This window comes from Bombus vosnesenskii, unplaced genomic scaffold (genome assembly GCF_011952255.1).
Source record: "Bombus vosnesenskii isolate JDL3184/JDL3185 unplaced genomic scaffold, Bvos_JDL3184-5_v1.1 scf7180000013311, whole genome shotgun sequence".
Taxonomy (NCBI): Eukaryota; Metazoa; Arthropoda; class Insecta; order Hymenoptera; family Apidae; genus Bombus; species Bombus vosnesenskii.
The window spans coordinates 789,419-816,381 of record NW_022882959.1 but is presented as its reverse complement, the minus strand read 5'-3'; the positions used below and the strand labels follow the sequence as shown (position 1 = coordinate 816,381).

General features: G+C 39.1%; 1 protein-coding gene across 3 annotated transcripts in view; it reads right to left on the bottom strand.

Moving 5' to 3' along the window:
- Positions 1-26,963, bottom strand: part of LOC117234975 (sushi, von Willebrand factor type A, EGF and pentraxin domain-containing protein 1) — a 51,588-nt gene that overhangs the window by 16,543 nt on the left and 8,082 nt on the right. For all 3 annotated transcript variants that reach the window (XM_033496575.1, XM_033496574.1, XM_033496576.1), the window contains exons 2-13: positions 12,878-12,953; positions 8,854-8,887; positions 5,698-5,779; positions 4,966-5,132; positions 3,423-3,563; positions 2,718-2,947; positions 2,196-2,549; positions 1,723-2,097; positions 1,447-1,615; positions 864-1,226; positions 301-483; positions 54-230 (exon numbers count right to left, since the gene is read on the bottom strand). In XM_033496575.1, coding sequence (XP_033352466.1) covers positions 54-230; positions 301-483; positions 864-1,226; positions 1,447-1,615; positions 1,723-2,097; positions 2,196-2,549; positions 2,718-2,947; positions 3,423-3,563; positions 4,966-5,132; positions 5,698-5,779; positions 8,854-8,887; positions 12,878-12,949 — 2,347 coding nt within the window. In that variant the 5' untranslated portion in view covers positions 12,950-12,953. The remainder of the gene's footprint in view (positions 1-53; positions 231-300; positions 484-863; positions 1,227-1,446; positions 1,616-1,722; positions 2,098-2,195; positions 2,550-2,717; positions 2,948-3,422; positions 3,564-4,965; positions 5,133-5,697; positions 5,780-8,853; positions 8,888-12,877; positions 12,954-26,963) is intronic.

Below are 26,963 nucleotides of genomic sequence, written 5' to 3'. Positions count from 1 at the left end.
ACATACATTAGTTATGAAATCTAAGTCTAAATCAAAATATTTACAATCCTTACCTTCGCAAGTGGGTACATTATCGAACAGCTGATTGGGTCCACACTGTATGATATTCGACCCGGACAGTTTATAGCCTCTGTTGCATTGAACTCTAGCTTCGTCTCCATAAAAGTAGTCCTTGGTCGTGTCGACTACGAAACCGTTCTTGATCGTGGGTAGCAACGGACACTTTGCACCTACACGAGAAAGTATGGTCAAATAGCAAAGAGATATTGTGCAATCTGTTACAAAGAATCGAATACCCACGAGAACACGTTGGTACTTCGTCGGACCAGGTTCCATTGCTCATGCAGAGAATCACAGGATGTCCGCTTCTAACGTATCCTGGCTCACACTCGAATCGTACAATTGTTCCGTAACTTCGTCCACCTCCATTTAGGATAGTTATGTTGGAGTGCGGCGCTTCCGGAAGCGGAGAACACTGAGAGGCTATAGAGGGAATTAATTAATATTTGATATTTCTTCTTCTATATATACCTAATTTTTAGACTGTTCAAAGTTAATATTTTTAATTCTCCTGTTGCTTCACGGTATTCTTCTGTTTTTAATACTCAATTTCCAAATTGTTCAAAGTTGATAATATTCGAAACTTTAATTCTTTCTTAATAAATCTCTTTATGATATCGAGTCGCAGTCGTGGCAGGAATTAAGGTTCTTATTCGACAAAAGTAGCTTGTATTTACGAAAAATTTAAAGAAATGTGATTTATCGGATATAATACGTTATAAATTCTTTGGAAGATAGATTGCAGTTTTAGACTAGACTAGATTACAATTACTTCCCTGATACAAACTCTTAAAATTATTTACCTAAACAAGATGGCTTCTTCTCCCATCTTCCATCAGCCATGCACGAAATTTTCTCGGTAGGTCTACCAGATGGGAATGCGAAACCAGCGTAACATTGATAAGTAGCCAAACCGCGATAGGTAACATTAGAGGATCCAATGGAGAAACCATTGTCAATTTGCGGTACCGGTCCACAGTAAACTTCTTGACACTTGGGAATGTAGGTAACAGACCAGTTCCCTCCAGGAAGACACTCTGTGGTAATCTTCGCTTTACCAGTGGCAAATTCCTGGCCCAGGGGACAGGAGAACGTTACTGTTGTACCGAAAGCTGTGTCCCTGCTTGACGCTAATGCTCCTTCGCCGGACTGAAGCTGAGGACAATCTAAAAAAATTCGTAGATTATCGTATCAAACAGTATCGTAACTTTTATCGATCTTATACCAGTATGTTTTATTTCTTCTTGTGTCGTGACTCTACTAGCCTAATAATAAATAGTAGAAAATTTTCGTGATAAGACGACCAATACAAATAATTACGAGTAAAAACAGCCATCGTAATTATCTAGAAAATACCGTACAACCTTCTTCTCATTCGAATGTTACCTGCTGAGAACTCTGCTTGCCAGCCAGGACTGCTATGAAGAGCATCAGAGGTGAATCTAACCAACATTTCTCCGCTCTCAGCTGTCAAAGTGATCTTTGGTCTCGTGTTCGACGTGAACCCACTTCCAGGATGCAAACGGAGGCCATTAGTATTTGGGCCATCGTATATCTAACGAAAAAGTTAATCGGTTAATTATCAAAAGGTCTATTCTTTTCGAATCTCTTAAATAAGAACGATAATAATTATTTTCTCAAAGGAAAATCATTCTTAGTTACCTGGACAAAGTCAGTCTTATGAACGTTAAAGCTGATAAACTTCAGGGACAGCGGTCCTCCTTGAGGATTCTTCACCCTGTACAAGCACTCCTGGTTGTTAGGATAATCATTCAACCCGAAAGATGGCGACTGAACCGTTCCATTCCTAGCGATTATCGTAGCTTTACAGCCTTGAGTGTATCGAATGCTGAAGCCTCTTCTTGAGTCACCAAGACTAGTCTTGAGGTAGAGGTACAAGTTACTTCCAGTTGACATGATCACCGTAGGATTGTCTTCCGATTTGCCTGTTAGTCTGGCTATCGGTCTGCTCATTGGCGAGTCACCGTCTCTAATTAGAATGTAGTCCCGATTCATCTCGAGATCCAGATCTTCGATCTAGGAAGTAGAATTAATTACCGTTAATGAAAGATCGAGATGCAAAATCGAAATTTTTCTTCTCATTAGAAACTTAATTCTTTCTTTCTATTACGTACTTCGAGCGACATTATACGACCAGGTTGAGCTTGCAGAATGTACAGACATTCCAATCCTCCAGGATAATTCTGAGGATATCCTGGAGAGGTGAGGACCTGTCCTTGAGGAGTTGCTCGAAGAATTCCGCCGCAAGTTTGCGGTTCGGTTTTCCACGAAGCTCGGAAACCTTTCCTTTCCACCGACGAATCTGTGCTAAATTTGATGATCATGAAGTTCGAGGCGGATACGAATAGTTTGTTGGTGAGTTCTTGCTTGCCGGAGAGAGTCGCCAGGTTCACGGATTTTTCTTCTGTCCTACCACCGACCAGGATCTGTACTATGTCGAAGCTCTTTTCCGTTTCGAATTCTTGGAACTGAACAAAGAAGAAAAAAAGATAACTCGTTGACGTTAATAGAGTTCTCTTACGATTCTTTGATAAAGAGCGCAACCTGTATTTTTATTTGATATTCTTTACTGGCTATCGCGAGCATCGAAATAAAAGAAGAATATCAACATGAGAGCTAAAACGGGGGTCTTGTACCTGTAACAGGATATTATGGCCTTGAGGGCCTTCCAAGGTCCACTTGCAGTTGCTGAGGGGTGCATATTTGTGCGGATAATTAGGGCTCTCGACCACGTCGCCACTGCTGGCCATATAAAACTGGCAATTAGCCGGACAATCTATTTCGTCCGAAAAATCACCGCAATCATCCTGTTTGTCACACTTAAACGCCGCGTTCACACACTTTCCGTTAGAACAGTGGAAAGAGCCTACGAAAATTCACGAATAATATTAACTATAAAGATGGATGATATCTTACGGTGATTAGTAGACCAGACCATGAATGTTTGCGCGTTTTATGGAATATTTAAATATACAAAAATATACTGAAATATACAGCAAAGTTCGAAACGATACGATAACATCAATCTAAGAAGTATAACATTCGAAAATTTAAGGAATATCCAATGCAAATGATAAAATATAAAATACATTTTTTTACGTTTTCCACTTTAATTTCCGTTTTCTCAATTTATATTCAATTACGTGTATTCCATTTATATAATTTCAAAACTATCGTTTGCCAAGTTAGAAATTATGAATTGGCAATTTTCATCACTGCGGTAGGTCTGGTATTAAAAGATCGAGTAAATTTCTCAATTTCTCAAAGATATGAATTTATTATATTATAAACATTCACAGTCAGGCGATTAGGGTTGTGCGAGGTCGTGGAGAAATGATTACCTGCCGGGCAGGCGTTGGCACGGCACATGAAAGGAAGCAACGATTCGCACGTGGTCAGCTCCCACGTTTGTCGGTCATCCGTCAACGCGACGTCCACGCATTCACCTGATTGCGGATTCGGCTGCTTCGACGCCCAGAAACCTGAATACCAAAGCTGTTCAGGCCCACTGTCCTTCTCGTTCGATGGAATTTCGGGGAAACGCGAGGCGCTCGATGAAATGGCCAGGAATTTAAGAAAATTGGTCTAACTTTTGCCATTTTTTTCAATTGGACTCGTGATAGTGTTATTATCTCAAGGAATTTGTTAGAGAACTTTCTACGAAAACGAAGCAAACGACTTTAAATATCGCGTCTTTTTCTATAATTCGTTGGCAAATTTACATTTTAAAATAATTTTTCATTACCAAATTTTGGAATCGACGTCTGATATTATCTCAACTTGCGCGTGTATATTCGTCTAATTTATGTTTCATTTGAAAATTATTGTTTTCTAAGTCGTAGTTTCTTGGTATACTCGAAATAGAGAATTTTACAATTCTTTTGGCAGTCTACCTTCCAATGTCAAATACAATTATGTGACGCGATAATTTTCGATATCCGTGGAACATCGAAAAGAAAAATCGTGGATTTTATGGAACGTAGAAATCGAAAACCGAATTTACTGGTAAGAAGCGACAGAATTCGCGTTATATGAGGATAGTTGGAGGAACAGCTAAAGAAAAGAAAATGTTATGCAAATATATAATACGCCAGACGAGTAAATTGCAGCTTGCACCTGAGCAGACGTAAAAGCGACGGTATCTGGGCATTGTTGTAGGAAAAGTGTGTCTTCGTGTCGTATACACGATGCAGTTCCGCGTTTCCGTGACCCCGATGAAAACCGGCCTGCACGTGTGTTCGATCGTTAGAAGGACGTCAATTCCAGAGCAAACTATCGTTGCCTTGACTCGTCATATTTTCCCAGTGTGCTCTTCGATTAAGACGTACGTAAATTCACATATCAAATTTCACAATTCTTATTTTCGATACAACTAGTATTCCAAATACGTATATTTAGAAATATATGCACAATATACTAGTTGTGCCAAAAATAAGACCGCTGTAAAATTTTATACGTGTATTTACGAAGATATAAATTAAAATAATAATATTAAAAAATATATGTGATATTCTGAATATATAGAAGTATTAGATAGCTCACAAGTATTAGAATCTACCGTTTAATCGTATTTATTGAAAAATTCCAACAAATTTTTCTTAATTCAACGATCTATATCGTAAGGCACACGTGATACGAATTGAGTAACAGATTTATGAGACAATTAGAAAACATAATGGCAATGCGAAGCGTGTAATGTGCGTGAAATACCAATAGGTGTGCTGATACTTATGGCCGCCATTGGATAACGAAAAACATTTTTTCGGTTCATCTATGATCGTACGTCGTAACGATCTCGTCTTCGAATAACGATGGCGCCAAGGAAGATTTAAGAGTCAGAGGTGGAGATGCGTGGAAAGTCGAGCGAAGCGTGATTTTACAAACCGGCGTATTGGGAGACGAGCATTCCAGCGGCCGACTCGAGCGTGTTGGTTCGTAAATCGTCGAGGGAGGCCAGGCCAAGCCAGTAACGATCCAAATGCCGGCCGATCATGCTCGCGGACATGTTGTTCTCGCTGTACGACTCCACCACCATCAGTTCGCTGCCGTACCTGTAATCGCATCAATTCGTCCATCTCTTGCTTCGTTCTAGCGTGTAATGACGCGGTTACACAGGCATTCACCGAGTTTCCTCGCGATGCTCCGTTTTATTTTCTTTCCTCTGTTCTCATTCCTCGTTTCGCAACGTCGACGCGTACGAGTACATAAATGGACATGCATCGAGTCATTCGATAGAAGATTTCGCGGCAAGTTTGATCGAGTGTCTGACGTGTTTGGTACCGAGGATTTTCATGCGTTTGTTATTTATGTAAAATTTTGAGTCAATTTAAAGAAATCTCTACGTAAATTCTCGATAACTGTACACGGATCGGAGTTTTGTTACCTACGACGCTGTAGGTACAGAATCGATCAAATAATAATTGGTAATACAATAATTCGCAGATTTGTCTAACTTCGCGGATTACCAACGAATTTTCATCGATGCACGTGAGACGTTTCAATAGCGAATAAATTTTTTTATGCACAAAAAACGTAGAAATCGTTATCTTGAATTATTAAAGCCAGTAGCACCGAGAGAAACACGATGAAAAGGCTATTGACAATTGATCCACTTACCTCCTGCATAATTCCGCTGCCTTTTCCCAAGAGTGCCTGATGTTGAAGAATTTGTAACAATGTATACCTTTCAGTTCCCATCCTGTGCAAGAAAAATATCAAGTTATATTTCTCTTTACACGATCGTGCCACATGGCACGCAATAACAGAACAAAATTTGTCCTACTCCGAAATTTAGTAGAATAGTGGACGAGTTCAACCTTTTTCCCCCTGTTTTCTCTATTTATCATACTCAGAGGACGTTCATAGTCAGCATCTAACGACCACGAATCTACATTACATTTATTAAATCTATCCCATATCGCAAACCTATCGTGGCTTCTACGATAAGCGTCCTAATATTTTCGCGAACCATTGTACCATTGTCTGATCGATTTACGAGCGAAGAGGTGAAACTTTCGGTACAGGTTCGACGCAGGAAACGCGGTTAACCGGTGACCTGTACAGACAGGGACGGACATAACGACCTCGATCGTTTTTAATGCGATTCAGCGGTGTGTGAGCACCGAGAGTCAAAGGTAGGTCGCTGGGTAAGCGGGTAACACATTACAGAAGAGATTCGCCGAGTCGGCTGAAACGTTTCTCGTGCGCTCGTGTTCTTCACCTTTCGATTCTCGAGCATCGGATTTTTTACGAATTTGACTATTTCCGATTTTCAACAAATTCAACGAGTGTTTGACTTATTAACTCGTCGATCGTTGTTCCGTGTATCTGATACGGTATCACTCTATTATTACTTTATTATTACTAAATAGCATAATTAAATATAACGAAATTTTACAACGAAGTATAATTGCACGTACAAATAGCGTGGTTGATCGAGAGATTCGAAGATATTGATTGGGATTGTCGTAGGTATTTAACGATAGTTTCTGCGTTCAAACGATTTCTCAATGGTTTCTCGATGCCAGCTTGCGTTAGACTCACGGAGAAATACTCGATGCCGGCCTTCCTTTCTTTTAAAAGGTCAAACGGCCATGTTTATACCGACCATGCGGTTCTCCTCGCGACTATTAGCATTTCTTGATTGAAACAAGGCATGCGATATATTTTCCCTGGTACGAACGTTCGCAAATCGTCGTGGAATGTATTAAACGAAAGATCTATGTACGGGATTGTTAACGCTGTCTCCAAAAATATCGCAATCGATCTGTCCCTTTTTTAATCGTTGCTTTCTCTTCTCCTCCTGTTTAACGTTCTCTTTTTCTCTCTTCCTTAAGCAATATTGTAAAATGTAACGATCCATTAGGTCCAAAGATATATATGTATGACACGGCTACGAATTTTGATAAAAAACCAATATCATCCGACCATTATCAATCCAACAAACAACATTTCCGAGAAGATGACGAAAACGTACATTTAATCCCAAAAGCAAGTACGAGGATAACCATATTGAATCTTAAAATTAATCCTCTAGAGGAAGACAAACTTTGATGGAACCGTATTTTCCTCGTTTGTTAATATTAATATCGATATTCGGCTTACTGGAACAGATTTTACATTCATACTGTCATACAGTTTCTGCTAAATAACTCAACAATCTTAATCCTGAAAGGAAAAGAAGGTCCGTATCTTCGTCACGACGATGATCTTAGGCCTTCGATAAATTTTTTTCGCATCGCGATTCAAAGATCGCAGGACGAATTATTCAGGCCCTCGATGATCGAGCATGGTTCCAAGGCCTTGGAGCAGGGTCAGCGAGCTGAAATAAAGTTATTTTCGAAGCTCGAGGAATTCTTGCATCCGAAAGCGGTAGATTCGTGCTCGCCGGCACAGGTCCGGCTCGATCGAACATGAAACATCTCGAGCTCACGCGACAGAACACGGTTAACGATCAAGTAGCTTCATACTTGTACGTGCAACCTACTTAATTGCGCTGCCAGTAACGAGGAAAAGTGGAGCAACGTTGCGAATGGCCGAACTCTTATCCTCATTGTCCCTCGCGTGATTTATTCGCCGTACGCGTCTCGCTTTCGTATTCCTCCTCAAATTTTTTTTTAAAAGAACAACCAAGTTGTGCAACGTTGTGCAGTTCGATCGTGGAAAGATTAAGGTTTCAGGAGTAAGAAAGGAGAAAGCACAAGTACGAGAAGAGCTTCAGAGTGTCGAGGCTCGGCTATTTCGAATTACGAGAACGAGAAAGATTTTGATATACGACTAGGAAAAGATATTTTGATTTATTTCATTCTTTATTGAGATCATCGAAGAAAGAAATACTTTGGTTTCTATTCGAAATGATACTGCAAGTGCATCATGCTAGGTAAAGAATGTATCTGATGGAAACCATTAGCACTGGTAGAGTTCTCCAAAAAGCAGTATGAAATTGCTACGAGAGCAAGGGGAGGAAATAAGAAGACAAGAAAGAAAGTTTGTTCGATCGAGAAATATATCTTTGTTACCTTTTTAGAAGAAAAAGGATGAATAAGAATGAAGTAAGAATTACTAGAAAAATTCTAATCGCTGAAATATTCCGTTTAATGATTGTTATAATCGTTCGCGCGTGTGCTGTTAAAATTAAAAAAGTAATACGTAAGGATATACTCTGCTATTTCAATATATCCCTGTACTGTCTTTACACGTTTCGCTTTTCTGCTTCGATCGTTTCGTTAACGTCAACTGTATCGTGATTATTGAGACAATAATTACACAAATTGCGCAAGTATTTGTTTTCACAATTTGTTACTTAATAACGCAATATTTACCGACAAATTTAAGATGACACGCTACTTCGATGTTCAAAATTCTTAACATATTCGAACGTTTCCGACTCAATTTTACAAAACCTAATAAAATAACGGAACGATATTAACGTTATAATTAACGTATAACAATATTTTATAATATTGATAAAGATAATATTAATTTATAACATAAATTACGTTAAGTTTTCTATTTTCACGAAGCCTATTTTCACCTGCCTTCCCTTTAAAATAAAAAGCGAAATTCTGGCAGATTCGTGGCCACATAATAGGGACCCTACGCCTTAAAAAATTTTGAAGCACAACCTGGTCCACGAGTTTAGTAGTCTACCTGGCCAGGTATAGGACCACCAGGTGCGACCTTTTCAAGGTGACCGATAGTCTGGCCATCAGCCAGGAATTACTTGCTTTAGAAATCGATGATATCGAGAAGTAGTTTTTTAAAGTTACTCACCGTTCGGACAGGTGAAGACATTTGTGGTAGGAACCTGTAACAAAGAAACATAGTAACGCGTTAAAAACGCTTTACGGCGTAGTAACTCAAAGCACTCGACCACTTTAGCCTCCTTTCGTCCCGATAAAGCGACAGGAATTTAAAGTGAAATAAATTTTAAGCTTTCTTATAGAAGTCGTAAGTGTAGTTTCTTGCACTTAGGCTTTCGATATAAAAGCGTATATGAATTTTTGAACGTGCATGCGTGTATGAAGGTAAAAGGATTCATCAAGGTCGTTGGTTGATTTTTTAAGCATTCAATTTATTACTAAACCATTTTGATATTGAAGTTAAGATATCTTCGGCGAATTCAGTCGATCGTTTAATATCCGAGCGGCTCGATTTTTCTTGAAATTATCTTTATATATAGTTTTATGGACAGAGTAGTTGATAAAGTATATAACGAATTCTGTAGATGTTAAATGAGAAATTTGGAGAAAAGTGAAATGCGGCTAAAATACGTCAATCGGTAATTTTTCGTTATTCCTATAAGTTTCGGCATAGTGCTAAACAAATAAATTGGATAAAGTGGATAAATAAATAAGTAAATAATTAAACATCCTATCGGTATATACACAGACATCTAAAATAGTTTATCTTCTTGTTACCTCTGTAACTTTATCGAACATAAACGCAACATAGAACTAAAATTGCAATCGTAACAGTATTTAAAACCAGGAAATCTCCACAGAATCGTCTCTTATTCACCCAATTCCCATCAATATCGATTCGATCCATCTAACGTCACACGTAACAGTATGGACGCATCCGTATCTACACCGTACAGATTTCTCTAACAGAAAAAAGCAATATTTCACACATACCGAATCTAGTAACTCGCTACAATTCCACGTGACGAATGACGAAACCCGAGGACGTTCGTGCCTGAGAACGTGGGATAAAAGTTTTGAATCGAAGCCGGAAGAGCGCGGGAAATACGAGTTACGACGTCGATTGCATAAAAGGACGAGGATGTCGCGACTATTCTACCATACACGAAGAGGAAAGTTCTTCTTATTTGTTGGATTTCTCAAAGAGAGATATTTCCATATTTACCATATATATTGTAAGTTGACAATTTAAGAGTAAAGAAAGGAGAAAAGCAGAGAAGAAAGGGGTGGAAAATAAGGAAGGGTAGAAAATGACAGGATTTCTCATTTTCCCATGCCTTTGTTTAAATTTTGTTTTGCTTAGAAGAATTAAGGCAACGTGTAGCGTTAAAGACTACTGGATGATATCTCCGAAATCTGAAAGAGTGTGTAAGAAGTTTTTGAAAGTTTTTAAAACACAGAAACCTTTAAAAAAAGAAAAAATTACGTTGACTCAGACGGTCTGGTATGCGAACGACGTCAGTAAGAATAGGGTAGCAGATGGAGGGTTTAGAGTCTCGACTTAAAACCTAATCTATTTTTGTTTCTGCTCGATCTAGAATTCGAGCAGAAATTTCTAATTACTAGACGTACTAAACTTTAATCGATTAGATAAACTATACGAACATAGATAAGATACGTCTAACAATTTCTGCAAACTTTAATTAACCCTAAGAAATTGCAATTAATCCGACAGACGCGAAATCTTTTTATAAATATTTTGAAATAGACGCATCTTAAAGCTTGTCGACAAGTGGAATAAATTATCGACGTCCCTAGAATTCTTGAGAAATCGAGCCGAGGTAATACGCGAGACCCCTGTATATCTATCCGCAGTAAAAGAAAATAAGGAAAATCTTACAAAGAGAAATTTCTCGTTGTTCTTATGTTTCCTCGTTTCTCTCTCTTTTTTTTCTTTTTTATTATTTGTCTAAGGCTACATGCACGTCCTAAGGATATCAGTGATCACCCAGTGAGAGGGCTCGCTGAGACAGAACGTACTTAAACTAAGTAGTACCGAGCGCAATATCTTTCGGAGAATCAAGCGGTTCCTGTATTTTTCTTACGCGAGTCTTTCGTTATTTAAAAGTTGTACGAGTACGCATCGAATGGCGCGGATTCGCAGCAGCGAATGGAGATAGAATAGCATTGTTATTCCACTGGAGAAAGTGAAGGAGGCCAATCTAGCGGAGGATCTGTTGGTTTTGCGCTCATCTTCGCCGGAAAGCGGCACCGTGGTTCGTACGTAGAATACGACCGTGAGTTCTCGCGAGTTTTCTTCGCGTACCAGAATATCAGTGACATAACGGTGTGCTGCATTCCTTCAAGGTGCGATGCGAGGCACTCGTGAGAGGAGAAACGGAGGCCGATGGAATTCCACGCGGCCAGCCAACGATCACTGGTATTCGATGCGTCAACGGATCTTTCCATTTTTTCTTCCTCTCGTTTGTAGAATTTTGACGAAACGTTGCGTTTATTTCGGTGAATTTTATTCCTTTCTCTTTGATTTTCATCTTCATTTCGATCATCTCGCGTGTAAAACTTTCTTCGACGAATAACGATCGAATTTTGCATTGCAACGAGACGATAAAAGATAATAATACAGCGATGCTCGCAGGTAGATACTAGGACACTTTGATCGATCTGCGTGGTGTTAAAAAACACGAACTAACGAGCTAATGATCGCAGACAATGAATACTTGCTATTTCCATTTAGAATCGACAGATGTGTACATACGCTATAAAATATAAAGCGATTATTTAGAATATCATCGTTGGTATGTCAAAGTTAAAAGCGTTTAGTAGTTTTCGATATCAATTCGGAAAAATCTTCTCGATCTTATCCGCACCTTCGTAATTAAACGAGCCGAAGATACCGAATTTCTCGACTAACAAAATTCTACCGTATCCGAAGCTTAGAGATATCGATCTTTTCTATTTTTATTTACTTTTAAAAGAACAGCTGCGATAAAAAGTAAAACTCGTAATTGTTCGAAAGAAAAGGACACTTCGTTAACGCGGAGTACGAGATCCGTTCGATAGAATTGAAAAATTAGCGCGAAAATCAGTTATCTCACGCAGTTGGAAATACACGAAACGTTTTCCTGACGCGTCGACGCTTCCTATACTCAAAATGTTGCAACTGCGCACAGTTGGTAACATTGTTTGCGCTTCGGATAGGGCACACGCGTGTACACGCGGCCTGAAATTCACTTTCACCTCGCACACACACTCCACATTCAGGTGCCGAGCAAACGGCCAGCCAACGATGCCAACTCCTGTGGGGCTCGACATGCCAATTACTTCATAATCCTCGGCTCGATTTCTCAAGAATTCTACGCGAGTCGTTGTATAGTGAAACGAGGATCCTCGATGCCCTGCTGGCACACCAAGATGCCACGTTCAAACCGACAAATCTCCATTTAATCCTCGCGTGACGCCCTCGCGTTTGCGTGTGAATGAACGGCTCGAAGATTATACCTTAGACGTATCACTTTCCGAGTAACTTTTATAATACAAACTGAAAATATCGGTGGATATTGTTTTACGATAAGACCATAATTTAGCTTTTAATTTATTACGTTCTTCGATTTGAACGTTTTCTTCGAGAAACGACAGGTCTTCCTTTTTTTTAAGAACGCGGAACTACAACCGCAATGTGCAAAAATCAAAGTGGTTCTTACTTTGATCAAAGATGATCGATTTCAAACGTCATACGTTTAATTCGAATCTTTCATCTCGAACACGTCGTATACGAGGAATTTTATTTGACGGGAAAATTTCAAAAATTTAAACGATTTACGAAACGATGTTCTCGATAATTTTGAAGATACTTTTAGAATTTGATATTCGCGATGGATACTACGATGTATCCGATAAATGAAATTTCCCTCTCGTTAAATGTATAAGCGTATCGTAGTAAGGTAAATTGACAAGAACGAGATAGGCGATGAATTAAATTGTTAAAAATCACGTTGTGACTTCTCGACCCGATTTCGATCGCTCCATTATATTCACTTCGCACGACGGAATATGTTTATACGTAAGTAAGTGTGAAACAATGTAGACCGCGATGTCATCGAAAAGCCATAGCGGAATAATAATCGAGCGCTCACCTGAGACTCCGTTAGCTGAAGATGGCACAAGAGGACGGCGACCCACACGGCCGCCAATTCTCTTATCAGCATATTCCTGTAACAGAGAAGAAAAGAGTCTCGTTTGAACAAGCTGTTCATTAGCATCGACCGTTCATTAACATCGGGGAAAGAGAAGACGAGGGAGATGTGTTTGAGCAGTAACATGATTCGAGGACTATACGCAGACCTTGACACTTTCCAAATACAGTATTTGTATTTAAACGAGGTTGATCTCTTCGCGACACAAAAACTTTATTATAATTAGAAACTATTATGTAAATTTCTTCGTCTAAAAAACATATGGTAGAGTCTCCTGAGAATAATTAGAGAAAGTGAAATTAGTTTAATTAAATGCTCGCAAAAAGGTAATTTAACCTAGCAACAGAAATGTTCAGTCTCGACCAACAGTCAATGAAATAATTTTTCTGCCATGGATGTCTCTAATAATTCGAATTATAGATACTTAATTTTAGAATGTATCGTTTTACTTGATCTTCTGCATTTTACGTGGCAAAGAGCGTTATAATCTTATAGAACGGCGAATAAAACAGACCATGCTTTGGAACGAAGTATCCCGGCTTAAAAATATCGTTTGAGAGCGAAAGATCAGGTATAAGGATGAAACGAAACTGGTCAGTGTTAAATATTTAAATACAGAGTTCAGCGAGGCTCGTCGTTCGCCTACGGAATATGCGGCACATAAAGTCGCTCTATGTATAGGATGTACGCCGGTTCCCATAAAATTCCTTACGGTTTCTGCGGCTGAATTGTGGCACAGCAGTAGCATAGCCTGCCGCGTAATCGAGAAACGTGATAAATCTCCGCAGACATCGGATTATTATTTAATGACGTTTCATTTTGCCGATCATCCTTGGATTCGAACGGGGTTAACGTCGTGTAGTCTGACGATAAGTGCGAGTAAATGGTCCTAGTATCGAACCAGTCTTCTTTAAGAAGTCGACAAAATGAATCAACGAAACGTCGGTTCTAGAGAACGATGACTACACCAGATTCCTGGTGAATCAAATAAACGAACACGATCATTCGATGAAATAAGAGTACTAAAGTAACGAAGAGGAAGACAGGGTAGAGAATTCAAAGTAATCACATCGAAGGTTTTATCATCGACCCAAAAATCCCCACCGAAATAATTCCACAGAGCGATAACTCTGTCAGATCGCCGCCGAATGCAAACGAACGAACGAACGAACGAACGAAGCGCAGCAGGAGGCCAACGACTTGGATTTCTCCGTTGAATCAGCCACGTGAACGGGTGCGTTCGTCGCGAAGGAAGACACACGCTCCTCGGTGAATCCCCTTGGGAACCGTTATACCGCCACCGATAATCGACAGAGTCGCGGAGAGGTGAAGGTGGCAGCGTTTGACTCGGTTCGCTCGAGTCCGGCCAGATTTCCCGCAAGCGTAATCGTAATCTCGTGGCGTGGCCAGCCTAGACGATGCAGACTTCCTGTCGATTGCAGGTAACGGGTCTTCCGGCCCGGTCGACCGATCACAGCGTTCGTTCAGAGCCTACACAATCGCAGAAATATTCGTACGCTTCGAATGGCTGAACGCGATTGACACTTTTCTACGTTAGAAATTGCAAAATTGTCATCCATGCTGACGTATGTTGGAATAATTAAGCTTGGCTAATATTCCGTACTAATATTATCGTATTATATTCGCTATTGTTATATTTACACTATATATATATGTATATACTTATATATGTGCATATGTAAAACGAGCAACGTTAAAACGCCGAGTCAATCGAGGAATTCTAACAGAATAAATATATTTGACGCGCGAGAATCGACGATTAGAGGAACGACCTAATTACGCGCTTGAAGAGTGGGAATCGAGGTAGCAGCTGGTTCCTTTCGCAATGGGTACCGTTAGCGTTATCGAGTGCTCTCTGCCATTGCATTGTCCGCTTCTCTTTGATTAATTCCTTTGAGACGGACGTTGATGTTCCCCGGAGTCGTATTTTTTCGCTGGATCGATGCGAAGTGTTTGTTTCTTGGGTTTAAGATCGGATATAGGGTTTCGTTATCTCATACAGCGGCTACGAAAGATATTTACACCCCATTGTGTTTATTTTATATTAATTACTACGAAATGAAATTTTGTTCCGCATCAAATATACAAAATTTCCCAAATAAAGAAATTACTTGCTCACACGTAGAAAGTTACCGAATAAAGAAACGACTGTGTCCGAAAGAAACAAAGAACACTTCTTAAATTATTATGCTCGTGTATACACTACACACACCCAACTAGAAACTCTCAAAAATTCGTGAAAGCACGTTAATTTGCCTTCGTCGCTGTCTTTTCTATTTGCCTACAGTATTAATGCTCTCATCCTCCCATCCAAAATTCTCATCCTCTAAATTGACAATAAAACGCCTCCCAAGAAGAGAAGAATTCTTCGTCGATCTCCAAGTATTTAGCATGGCGAATATTGGGAAGAAAAGAAGAAAGTAGACTGTAAACTCACTCTTACTTGAAGCCAAACCGAAAAAAGGAAACTAGGAAATAGTCGTCGAGAAGGAATTAATTAGTAGCTCGTTGAAAAACATTTTGTCCTCTTACTTGAAGCGAGTCGTTAACACGTACGACTGACATAGTAAACTAAAATTAATACGAACCATTAAAACTAACTAAACATATCCCTTAGACGTTATTGCAAATCAGATCGTAGATCGCAGATCGTGGATTTGTTTCTTACAATTTTATGATCCATCGAATGGGATAATAATCGGATAATATATAATTTGCAAAAGCGCTAATATCCGAACTTTATAAATATCGACATTGGTACTTATTGCACCGAGTCACGGATATACGATCTAATTGAGTTTTACTACGATTTAATATCGCCAATTAAGGCTCTTATCAAACACTTTATCGGCGAAAGTTTTGAGAACGGCGTGTTACACAAGTTGCTCGGTCTCGAGGTAGCTCGAAGAGCAACAGGAGCGCCAATTGCACGTGCACCGCGCACGCACGCACTGTTCGCGCGACGAGTTGCGGCTAATTGCAGACCCACGGCTGACGTAACTGCCCGCGAGCTCGTGGGAAGCGAGTCGCACACCTACGAGCTCGTGAAAACCCACCGGGTGGTTCGCGAAAGTTTATTACTTTGTCGGCAGCAGTTCATCGCTGCGCTGTAGATGCGCTTTTATGCAACGCCCCATTGTTCGTCACGATGATTGCGCCGAAGAAACGCCTAATAGGACGACCATAGTTGTCTGCGACGGTATGTGTTAATCCTGCGGGTTTCTAGAACGAAGTGAGTTAGATTCGGTGCAACGGTTAGATTTTGTGCTCTTTCAAGTTGCGGGCGATTATGGCTTCTTTGGGAATCATCGGAAGATAGTTTCGCAATTGAAAATCGTGCTGTGTACCGGCTACGAATTCGAACGTAATGTTTAATCCTCGATACAATTACCTAGCTTACACGACCTGATAGAAAATACCACGCAAAATGTTTTGCCAGAGGAATTCAAATCGCGGAGATTGAACGGAAGGTTGTTTCGAAACAAACTCGAAGCTCGGTATGTCGATGTTGATCGTGGTAGATACAGCGACCCGAAAAATTGATCGCTCGTTCTCGAATTTTAAACGAAGTCATCTCTACAACGAGACAAACGAACGAGGATAGGAACGCTCGAATCATCGATCGTATCATTTATCGCACCTTTCGCGTCAAGCTGACCTAAAAATGAGAAATGTAAACGGCCCCGAAACTGAAGGGAAACCTGATACGCGGCAGACTAAATCACCGTCATTTTTCCAACAGCATCTGTTGATTTATACCGGTAACGCGTTAATAGGAGATAGGCGGCTTGGCATGCGATCAATTTTTCGAATCACTCTACATGCTGCTCTTGATACGGGTGTTGATAAGAGCTGGCTCGTAGAAAGTCTCGCGGAAACAAGTTGATTCAGTGCATAATTCGACAGGTTGAACTCGACGGGCAAAGCACAGGTAAAGTGTACGATGATGCAACAGAAGTTTGAATGGTAAATGATGCAAGAGCGAGAAGAATGAGTATGAGAAGAACCTGAAAACGCCGAAACTTAACTATCGCTAATTATGAGCACGAAAGGATTTTAACGTACGTATGATAAGGAGAAAATACCTTGGTTTAATTCTTTATTAAAATCATCACAAAATCTCTGTCGCTTGTTTTATCGATTCAAGATGATATTAAAAAGATCATCGTGATAACTAAAGAATATACGCGACGACAACCATCCCACGCCAATAGAAACGATAATAAAAATGTTCTTTCGAAGATTTTTACGCAAGCGTGACATTTGAATGCTTTTGATTCATAAAAAAAAAAAAAAAAACGTAGACGTATAGAGACATTTAGCGTGATTAGCATTGTTCGTGGAAAATTTAGAGATATCTCTTGGATGCACTTGCTAAGAAATTGTAGTTTTTAGAGTAGAAAAAGAGAATACTATAGACGCGTGTTGCAAGTTGCCTTCACGCAGCAATTAGAGTATATCAAATTAGGAAGGCGTTCCTCTTCGCGTTGTTGCTACGGGGTATTTGCGTTTCTTTCAGCACGAAGCCCTCGATTTACAATGCAGCTCGTTCAATCTTTATCAACTTGCACGAAAGTTATTGAAACCATAAATCAAATAGCAAAAGATAGTTTGGTCTCTGTGTTTGTTTGAGGCTCGGCTGAACGACAATTTTATAAACTAGACAGATTCCTTGACTAAATTCTAAATCTGGTAAAAAATTCTGAATCTGAAAAAAGAGAAGGTAGTATAAATATAATTAGACAGAAGAAAGTTTAAAATCGTTAAACTGCGTGGATTAGTTACTCTTGCGCTAAACATTTGTATCGCATTGGTAGCAATCATCTATTCCGGAGTATATATTACATTTTCTTCTTGTCAAATATAATTTCATCTTATGATGTTATGACACTTCTTTTTTCTTGCGTTATAAATTTCCTATTTTTCCGTTCATTTAAAAAATGTCAGAAATTTTATTTTATCGTTTAACCGCTTCGCAACTGTGGACCAGATATCTCGCGACACGACATTGTTCGTGCGTCTATCTTCCTGTAATTACAACTCTCGCCCTAATAAACATACGCGCGGTATATCTCGTCCGTGATATCGTACGAGCAACATTGCATCGCGAGATATCTCGTCTCTGATAACGGAGCGAAGAATATTCCAACAACGAAACGCTTTGGCTCGGGGTTCGTTAAAACGGATTAGAACAACGTAAAGAAGTGCCCAGGGCAAAACAGACAAATGGAGGGAAATCGCGATATGCGGCTGTAGGTCAATACTAGAAAGTATCCGAATTTCCTGGTTTACCAGCACGAAACGGCGCGTGTAAAAAGCGAGCAACCGCTGCCAGACACGATTCCACCAGCCTTTGGCGTGAAACCACGCACGATTTCGTGCAAGTCGTTATTTCCTTGGATCGCATAATACGATTTATAAGTCCACCCAACGCCATGTAAGATACTAATAAAATAACACTTTATTGGAAACTAGAACAGGTGTTAGAAGGATGAGCGACATTTTGGTGATAATTTGGTCCATAAAATCGATAAGGTCTAAGTACGATTGCTCGTTTTAGGAATTGAAAAAATAATTCATTCTTGAATTATGGTAGGAAATTTTCGAAAATACAGTTTTCTGGGAATTAAGGCATTGTATGTATAATTTTTAAATAGCCTTTATAGTTTTGGTAAATATAAATTTACAATTAAAGATAAGAGCATTTTGATGGTGTTAAAACTAAAGAAACGTGGAACATAAAGAAAATGATGAAAACCAGCGAAACAAATTGGCATATATTTGGATAATTTAGTGTCGTGAAATACGCAACACTACAAATCTGACAAGAAGCAACTGAAAAGTCAATACTCAAAGAAGTATACACCTGATACTCTTTTTACACTTTACAAGTTCTTACACGATTCACGTTTGCACGGTCTTTTTTACACGGATTTTAACACGTGTTAAACCAACTATAGGTACTTCTGGTCTTGTAAAAATTAATAATAACGAAAAAATGAGTGACAGCGTGTAAAACGAGTCTGAGAACTGTAATCGAAAAGTCGATCCTCAAGATCACGAAGATCTTATTCACCGATTATCGCCAAAGTATCTCGAGGAAACTGATTCCTTTGCATAGTTACCCAGCTCGTCGATCTAAGTACCGTTCTAGAAAATCTTTCGCTTATTCGGCCGAGATTGCCGTTCATTAGAGTAAAACGTCGAGACGATAGTTCTCGATGCGTTTACCGATCGAAAGGCGCTCGTATCTACATCCTGCGGGGAACTTATCTCTTCACGTTCGCCGACACCATGCCAAATAACGGTTTCGACGTAACCAGGAAGTGGTGGTAAAACGGTAATTACGATGATACTGGAAACATACTTTCTAACTGGACCCCCGGCGATATAGTTTTAACAGCTGTTACATCGGCATAAATTAGCCGGGCTTGAAGTTTGCATTTGCAGCTGTGCATCGTATTTAATCGGTTCAGAAAATCAAAGTATCGTGTACTCATTTTTGTCCAATTTTTGTTCAATTGCTCGCGCAGTTCCCTGTGATTTTGCAACGTGACCGATCTTATTTCGATACGTATCTTATATTTCGAGTGATAATTTCATGGCAAATAGAACAGGCTATTATTAGCGATACAGACGGGTTTGTAAATGTAAGGTTTTCTTTAAATTGGTTATGAAAAAAATCGTGAGTATATGGCAATGGTTTAAACAAGGAAATCGGTTATTGTTATCGGAGGTAACTTTGTTGCATAATTTCCTTTCTATGCAGTTATTTCTTTATAGGATATCCATTATTAAAATAACCATTATCTCTACAATTTCTTATACTCTCAATCTATTATAACGATTTACCTAAAATCTATCTTGAAAATCATAATAAAGGATCTTAAATTATGTTAAATTTCTTCCTTATAGAAAATAAAATTTCAAAAATCTTCTGAAAAAAATGTTAACTCTAACGGGCCTCTAACGTGTGATCGAAATACCTTTTCTACAAAATCTATATCTATATGTCTATAAAATCGATGAAAAGGACTTTTAAGTCAAAAACGTTTAGTGGAAGAAGATTTCCAAGTTAAAAGTCTTCTTATGTTTCTAATCTTGTCTGTTAAAGTATTTAAAACGCATAGTTGACATAAAAATGTCGTCGAACTCTACGAACACGGCTATCACGAGACGCAGTACCGGTTGGTATTGTTCAGCGACCACTTCCGCCGCCTTAGATGGACTTTCGTCGCGACTTCCGCCCCTGAACGAAATTGGTAATCGATACCAGAAGGTTTCGCGATTCGAAGCACGAAGACGCTGACCTTCGCAGCAGGTTTTACGTAACCTCTTACGGATAATGCTAGATATTCCTGCGAACTCCTAATTGAATTATTTATAGAACGACGTTCGATGTTGTCAATCTGCATTCAGCTCTAAGTACAAGACTCGTTTGGATTCCTTTACCTCTTCGCGATTCTTTTTCTTTCAACCATTATCCTGCTTTACTTTCAAACGACGATATTATTTGTTTTATACTTCTGACTGACAGACTGTTCGAATAATTGTTGCATCTAAGGAAGAGTATCGTTTTCCTTGTCCTTTCGTTTAATCGTTCTTCTGCATCGAAGCATCGCATAATAATTCATTAACGATGGAAAAGTAAATTTTTAGTCAAACAGAAACACCGTTCCAATTATTTTTTCTTCTAACAATCTCTAATATCATAACGGGCATCTATCTTTCCCAGTAGATACTCTTTCTTATTTTCCCTAATATGTAACTGCTAGCTTTCGCAATGCTACAAATTTTTACGCGCAAAGTAGGGAACGGAATGTATTAGAGATACATAACATAAAATGAAACAATTCACTTGCATTCATAGTAGTCTTTTATTTTCCTTCGTTTCCTCTAATAATTTTCTCTCCGATAATTATAGAAATTTTCCATACATAAAGAAGAAAATACGTCTTAATAAACATACAATGAAACATTTCGCTGCAACTATATCTGTTCTACTACACTAACAATTTTAAATATTCTGCCATTATTCGAACTTTTTCCTTTCTTCTTGCTTCTTTTATCTACCTTTCCTCGCAACCAATTGCACTCCTATCGTTATATAAATAATTTCTTTTCTCCGGACCAGTAATCGCGCAGTTCTTGCTTTGCGTCGCTCGAACGACGTTAACGTATTAACGTTAAACGCATCGAATGCATTTAAACGCCGTAGAAACTCCAAGCTGTTAGGAAGTGAATTTAGCGTCCCGTTCGTACAACGGTGAATGGGTTTTAATTTCATTCTCCCATGGGTGAACGAGCAACCGACAAAAGGAAGACATTCGTTCACTTTCGTTGCGGATATTGGCGAACTTGATCAACGTCCGCTTGCGTATCGATATCGTAGCTTACCGCGGATTACATCAAATAACGTCTACGTGGATAATATCCAGTAACGTTATTTCTACGTACAATTATCATTCTAACGTGTTCTCTAAACTTTCACTGTACGCAAGTTCTTTGTTTTTTAATGGGAAAATTAATTTGTTAACGTTTTCTTCGCGCGGGAATTCTATACTTACATTTATTTTGATCGGTGAAAATTCTCGTTCAAGTACTAAACTGATTCACTGTACACACCATATAGGTACGTCATACGCGTATTTCGAACTGCCTCTTATGAACACAGAATATATTAGACGCGTTAAACTTCTAGTTTTATGTTAATCCTAATATTCTATAAATATTAAATATCGTTATATCGATTCATTGTTTATCATGGACTAATTATAGAATTACTAATACAAAACATACTGCGTACTGCGTACGCCTATTTACGTTAATCCCAATACCTGCAATTATCGGCACGTTAATCCTGATTAGTCCACAGACTAATTAATATTTTACGAAACAAACCGAGCGATCTGAAAACGACCTACTAATTCATCTATAAATCTTTAAAAACATACATCAATCTTCTCAGATTTCTCATTCCACGACGATTCCATATGTTGATCTAAATTATTATTAAGAACGTATTAGTAATATTAAATTCCGCGAAAAAAGCAGAGATCGCAGAACGTCTCGCTAATCTATCTGCGATCTATAAAAAAAATTCCCTCAGCGACTTACAGCGATGTCAAAGACGTACTAAAATTATATCCTACGATAAAAGTGGAAAGATTCCAGATCAATTGATCTTTAAATTACAAATCTCTGAAAAAGTCGTAGAAAAATGACTTGATCGGTCTAAATCGAAAATCTAATATCGAAAACGTATCGATATTAAATCCTATAATAAATAACCTACTAATCCCATACGCTATGAATTCCCAAAGACCTACATAAATATTCCAACACATTTCATCCTATAACAGAGCATACACCGTACACTGTTATAATTAAAACACGTAATTGTGAGAGAGCACTCTTGTTTCAGAGAGCGCATTGCCTCGTAATATGCAAATGGAAACTGCGATCAGTCGGCCATTTGTACAGTTCATTGTGAGTCGTTCGCGGTTCTTTGGATGAATGGGCCGACACGTGACCTAATTACCTTACGCGTTATTACCATGTGCACCATAAACGAAGCACGCGTGTCCTTTCGTGGATCACCAGCAAGATCCTTCTCGCGTCAGAGGATGTGATCTAATTTCCGGTCATCATCGATGCGCTCGTGATCGCGTTGTCCGACTTGTTACGTCCCACGGCTAACGGGAATACGGTCGACTGGCATGATTAATAAAAACGCGCTCGCGCGCGCCAGCGTTTAATAATACATCGCGAGGCTAACGTTCGCGCAATTAGAATACCATCGTCTTTTATCAACGGCTAGCGGAAACTAGAGCCGATGTACGACCATGTTCGCAGTTGTTCGATTTCACAATGAGTTTCAGCGTTCTTTAGACTTACAGCTAGTTGGAACGTTGTTGAACGCAGCGGTTCGCCAAAGTCTTTGGTCTCTTATCGTAGATGACTCGTTTCATTTGGAAAAAGCGTTTCGAACGAAACTTGATTTGCCTCGGGGTGGACATCTTGCGACGGTGACAGTTCTTATATACTCGATGGCTTCGAGATTTCAAGGATTTTCTTTGCCCTTTTTAAACGGAACTATACATTTTTCTATATACCAGTCGATGTATTTCCTAATTCTGTAGAAAATAACTCGATTCGTATACTATTTACCATAGCAAACGCACGAACCGAGATTATATTCGTTCTTCCAAATAATAAACGATAATATAATAACAAACAACAATAGACGAACGCCTCAAAAAGGAACATGTTTAATACATTCGTAAATAAGCTTTTCACTAATAATTCAAAATTCAGCGAACGAAGACACCATGACAATCTGACGGATGAACAGGAAGTGAGAAGTCAAAACCGAGCATCGATTGCGAATTCAAGGAGCAACGTCGCCGTATTCATTGGTTGGTTGGTCGAAATTGCTTTTAACAAGAAAGTTTCGCGTGAGTGGCGAGGGTAACGCGAAATTAAACGCACGCACGTAAAAACAGCCGGCTTCGTTGTGTGCAACGCGCGTATAGCGAAGATAGGGTTAAGAAGAGGGCCCCCTCGTAACAAAGCTGGCTCTCCAACTTCCTTCAGCCGTGTTATTCCCACAAGAAAACCTGAAACCTACACCTACTACGAAAAGCTGAATCCTTGCGGTGCGCTCAACGTCTGACGCGTGCAAATTTCTTTTTTAAACGGAACGTTGTACTGTAATTCGCGGCATACATCGTGCGCATCTTGATTTAATAAAATGGTATAGAACGATTCATTTGGAAATTGAAGACTATGGTAAAAACGAAAAACTACGGGACCTTTTGCAATGGAAGATCAACGGATCGACCAATCTTTTTTTTCTTACGATTTATTTCAAGATAGCGTCGTTCAAATCTTCTCTATCCGAAGCTTTGTTTCATGAAATCCTTAGAACGATTTATCGTATCTCTTTCTTAATGCAAATATTTCTTTTTCCTAAAGTTGATTTCATAAAACCTTCGTTTCAATATCAAAGATAATTTTGATACTATTATTTATGTGTCTTTTCCACGACTCGACAATTATTCCTTTAAACTTCGTTTAATAGGATTCTTAGCTCTGCAAAAATTCTCGAATGCGATTTCAATCTTTTCCGTAACTCGAATTATTTCAGGATAATTTCATATAGAGGAATAATTTCAGATCGTAGCTTCTGCAAACATTGTTCCCAAAAAGCTCGAGAATTCTCTTTCCTAAAATCATCGCCGTAGAATTTCAGCTTCCCAAAAACCTTAAACTGTCTACGTACGATTCCTCGACCGAACTCGTCACACCAATTCCCAATGCAAAGTAACTACCGACGATGAGGAGAGAGAATCGAGAGGCCAGAATCGAGCGAGCAAAGACGCAACGTTCTTCGAGCCTCTTTCGTCATCCAGAGGCAAGAATTATTGAGCAAGCGCATTCCTAGTTCCTCCAGCCTTCTAACTTAGAACCTATCCAGCAACGACAGACCAGCAACAGGTGAATTTCCCACTCGGTTATATCGAAACCAGATGTCGACACGTGTTTAATTCGATCCTCTCGTATTCTCGAAGAATTGCATAGTTAAGTAGATCGCGTAGTTAGTAAAAGACGATTCGATGGTGGTCAGATTAATTCTCGCTGAATTCCACGGCGTAATTATCGACTCTAGCAACGTTCTCTACCGGTTGCCCGGTTTTGCTTTTGCTACGTACATATGCGCGTCGACTGGCTCTACCGTTAACGTCGTTAATATTCAACTCATTAGTACGATGAGCTCTACGAGCGCGATTATTGTCGAGTTAGTAACGAACGAGGAGCGACGATCATCGCGAGGGACACCATTAGATATTTTTATGTATGTATTATACGCAACAGAGATAACTGTTACGATTGAAGCGTATTTTTATGCATTTATGGGAAAGCTGAAAGTGAAAAAGTGTGCCTAATAATAAGGAGAATAAAGGTACACGTAAAATGTACATAATAAGCAAGAATATCGAAAATACCCAAAGTATAATGCTCTGTATAATGCGTAACAGAGTAAACCATTTTTCCCAGGATCCATTTTTTTAATTATATTCATATAGATGTATGTTTTCGATCTAATCGCGATTATATCGTTGGCAGAATTCGAAACCGATCTGGAAACGTATATAAAAACCACGAGACATTTGCCATAAACATATAGTCGCATTAGATTTTCGATCGCAACGTGTGTTATACGACACATACGATATATACCGTAGCTACGAAAGGTAATTGCACGTCGTTCTATTCATTACGAAGTTTACATGCTAATTAGTCAAATTTAAGTATTATAGGTTAAATTTGATACTTTCGTATAACTATGAAAATGAAAGAATGTAGAAGCTGACAAGAAAAAGAACGGTTTATTGGAAAATAAGGGTTAATGCAAATACTTCCTGTTGCCACTATACGCGAAAGCATTTTACGATATAAATGTTCCTGATCGACTCTGTATATCATGGAAAAGACCTTGCAGCGATATTTTATACACGAAGCATCAAGGTTAGTGGTTATTATGATTCGAGAATAGATAACGTCACGTTGCTGGTCGCAGCAACGAGCACGTTCGTCGTAACAGGGAAATTTGTTTACTGCTCGTTTAAAATGTCGAGAAGACACGTATAAATGTATAATAAACGTATAAGAGGAACGCCTTAGCGAATGCCAAGCGTATTGTACGGGGTGTGTCGATGTTGTGCCGCGATGCGGTCTGACCACATTGCAATATTATCTTGCAATGATATTTCGTAACTCTGGCTTTTGAGTTTCCGTTTCTAACGTGGTTCGAGCGAAACTTTTCTCTCTGAATACCCGTTTTCCTTGATAATTACGTGAAACCATTCGTAACCAAGGCATAAGGTAATTTAATTCGTTTCAGCCAAACGCGTGTTCCATGCTTTTACGATTAAACATCGTGTTCGGTCGAATTTGTGGCGTTTCCGTGGAATTTATCAGGTTCAATTCTTTCTTCGTCGTTAATTCTAAAGCTTGTTATTACACCATGAGTTTGAATTTTATTTTCTTATATCTCAATGTGATTTGATTATTTTCAATTTCCATCGCGGTCCCCAAAGAAAATTTGACAACAACGAAGCAAAGTGCACGAAAAGTTCGTCTAACAGAACAGGCAATCGGTTTCGCCGATTTCTTGCCAATCGACCGACATACTTGAAATATCCGGGATACGGCTTTCTTGTCGGTTCACGGAGCGGACACGGCTCGCGAATTTACGACACTGTGCTCAGTGTGCGGTGCAGTTAGTCCTGATAGATAGCCTGAATAGCGCTTCGGTAGCGCGCAGGGCGTGGTCATAGTTGCTTGGTTCCATGGAACAGCTATATCCACGTTCCACCGTGTTGGAAAATGTTTAACGATCGGCCGCAAAATCGTTGCAACGAGAAAGCAACGTTGATATCGCGTGGTGGCAAGTACTTGGATTTTTGGCTTTCTTCTTTTCTCTCGCCACTAAATACCTACATACCAGTGGGACTTAACTTTTTGGTTCTGAGATATTTGAGAGTATCGTTCGATAAGTACATACGTACGAAGTAGTTCGCGAAAGTATTTAAATATTCGTGGAAACTTTTTGCGAATACGTCATCCGTGTGTTTTATGTAAAATGCTTTTTAAATTCCATTTAAACGATTATCGCGATCTCGTCGGTCAGATTTGAAACGAATTCGAGAAGTTGCAAGATATTTGTTAGAAGCATACCTACACTCTGTTAAGATTACCAGAGTATTTGATTAATTATTTACTCATCGTATTTATTCATTGCACACGCCGTATACTAAACCACAGTTTGTATGCGACCATCTCTAACTCTGCATGGTAAGTGAGCAAGTAATTTAGCGAATAGTTCTATGCGACATAATATTTTACGAGTATAGTGAACGTGAAGATGTAACGCAGGAATTTTTTTATTTTATATTCTACGGCGAATGGTCCACATTCGGCTAGAATTCGTCCATTTGAA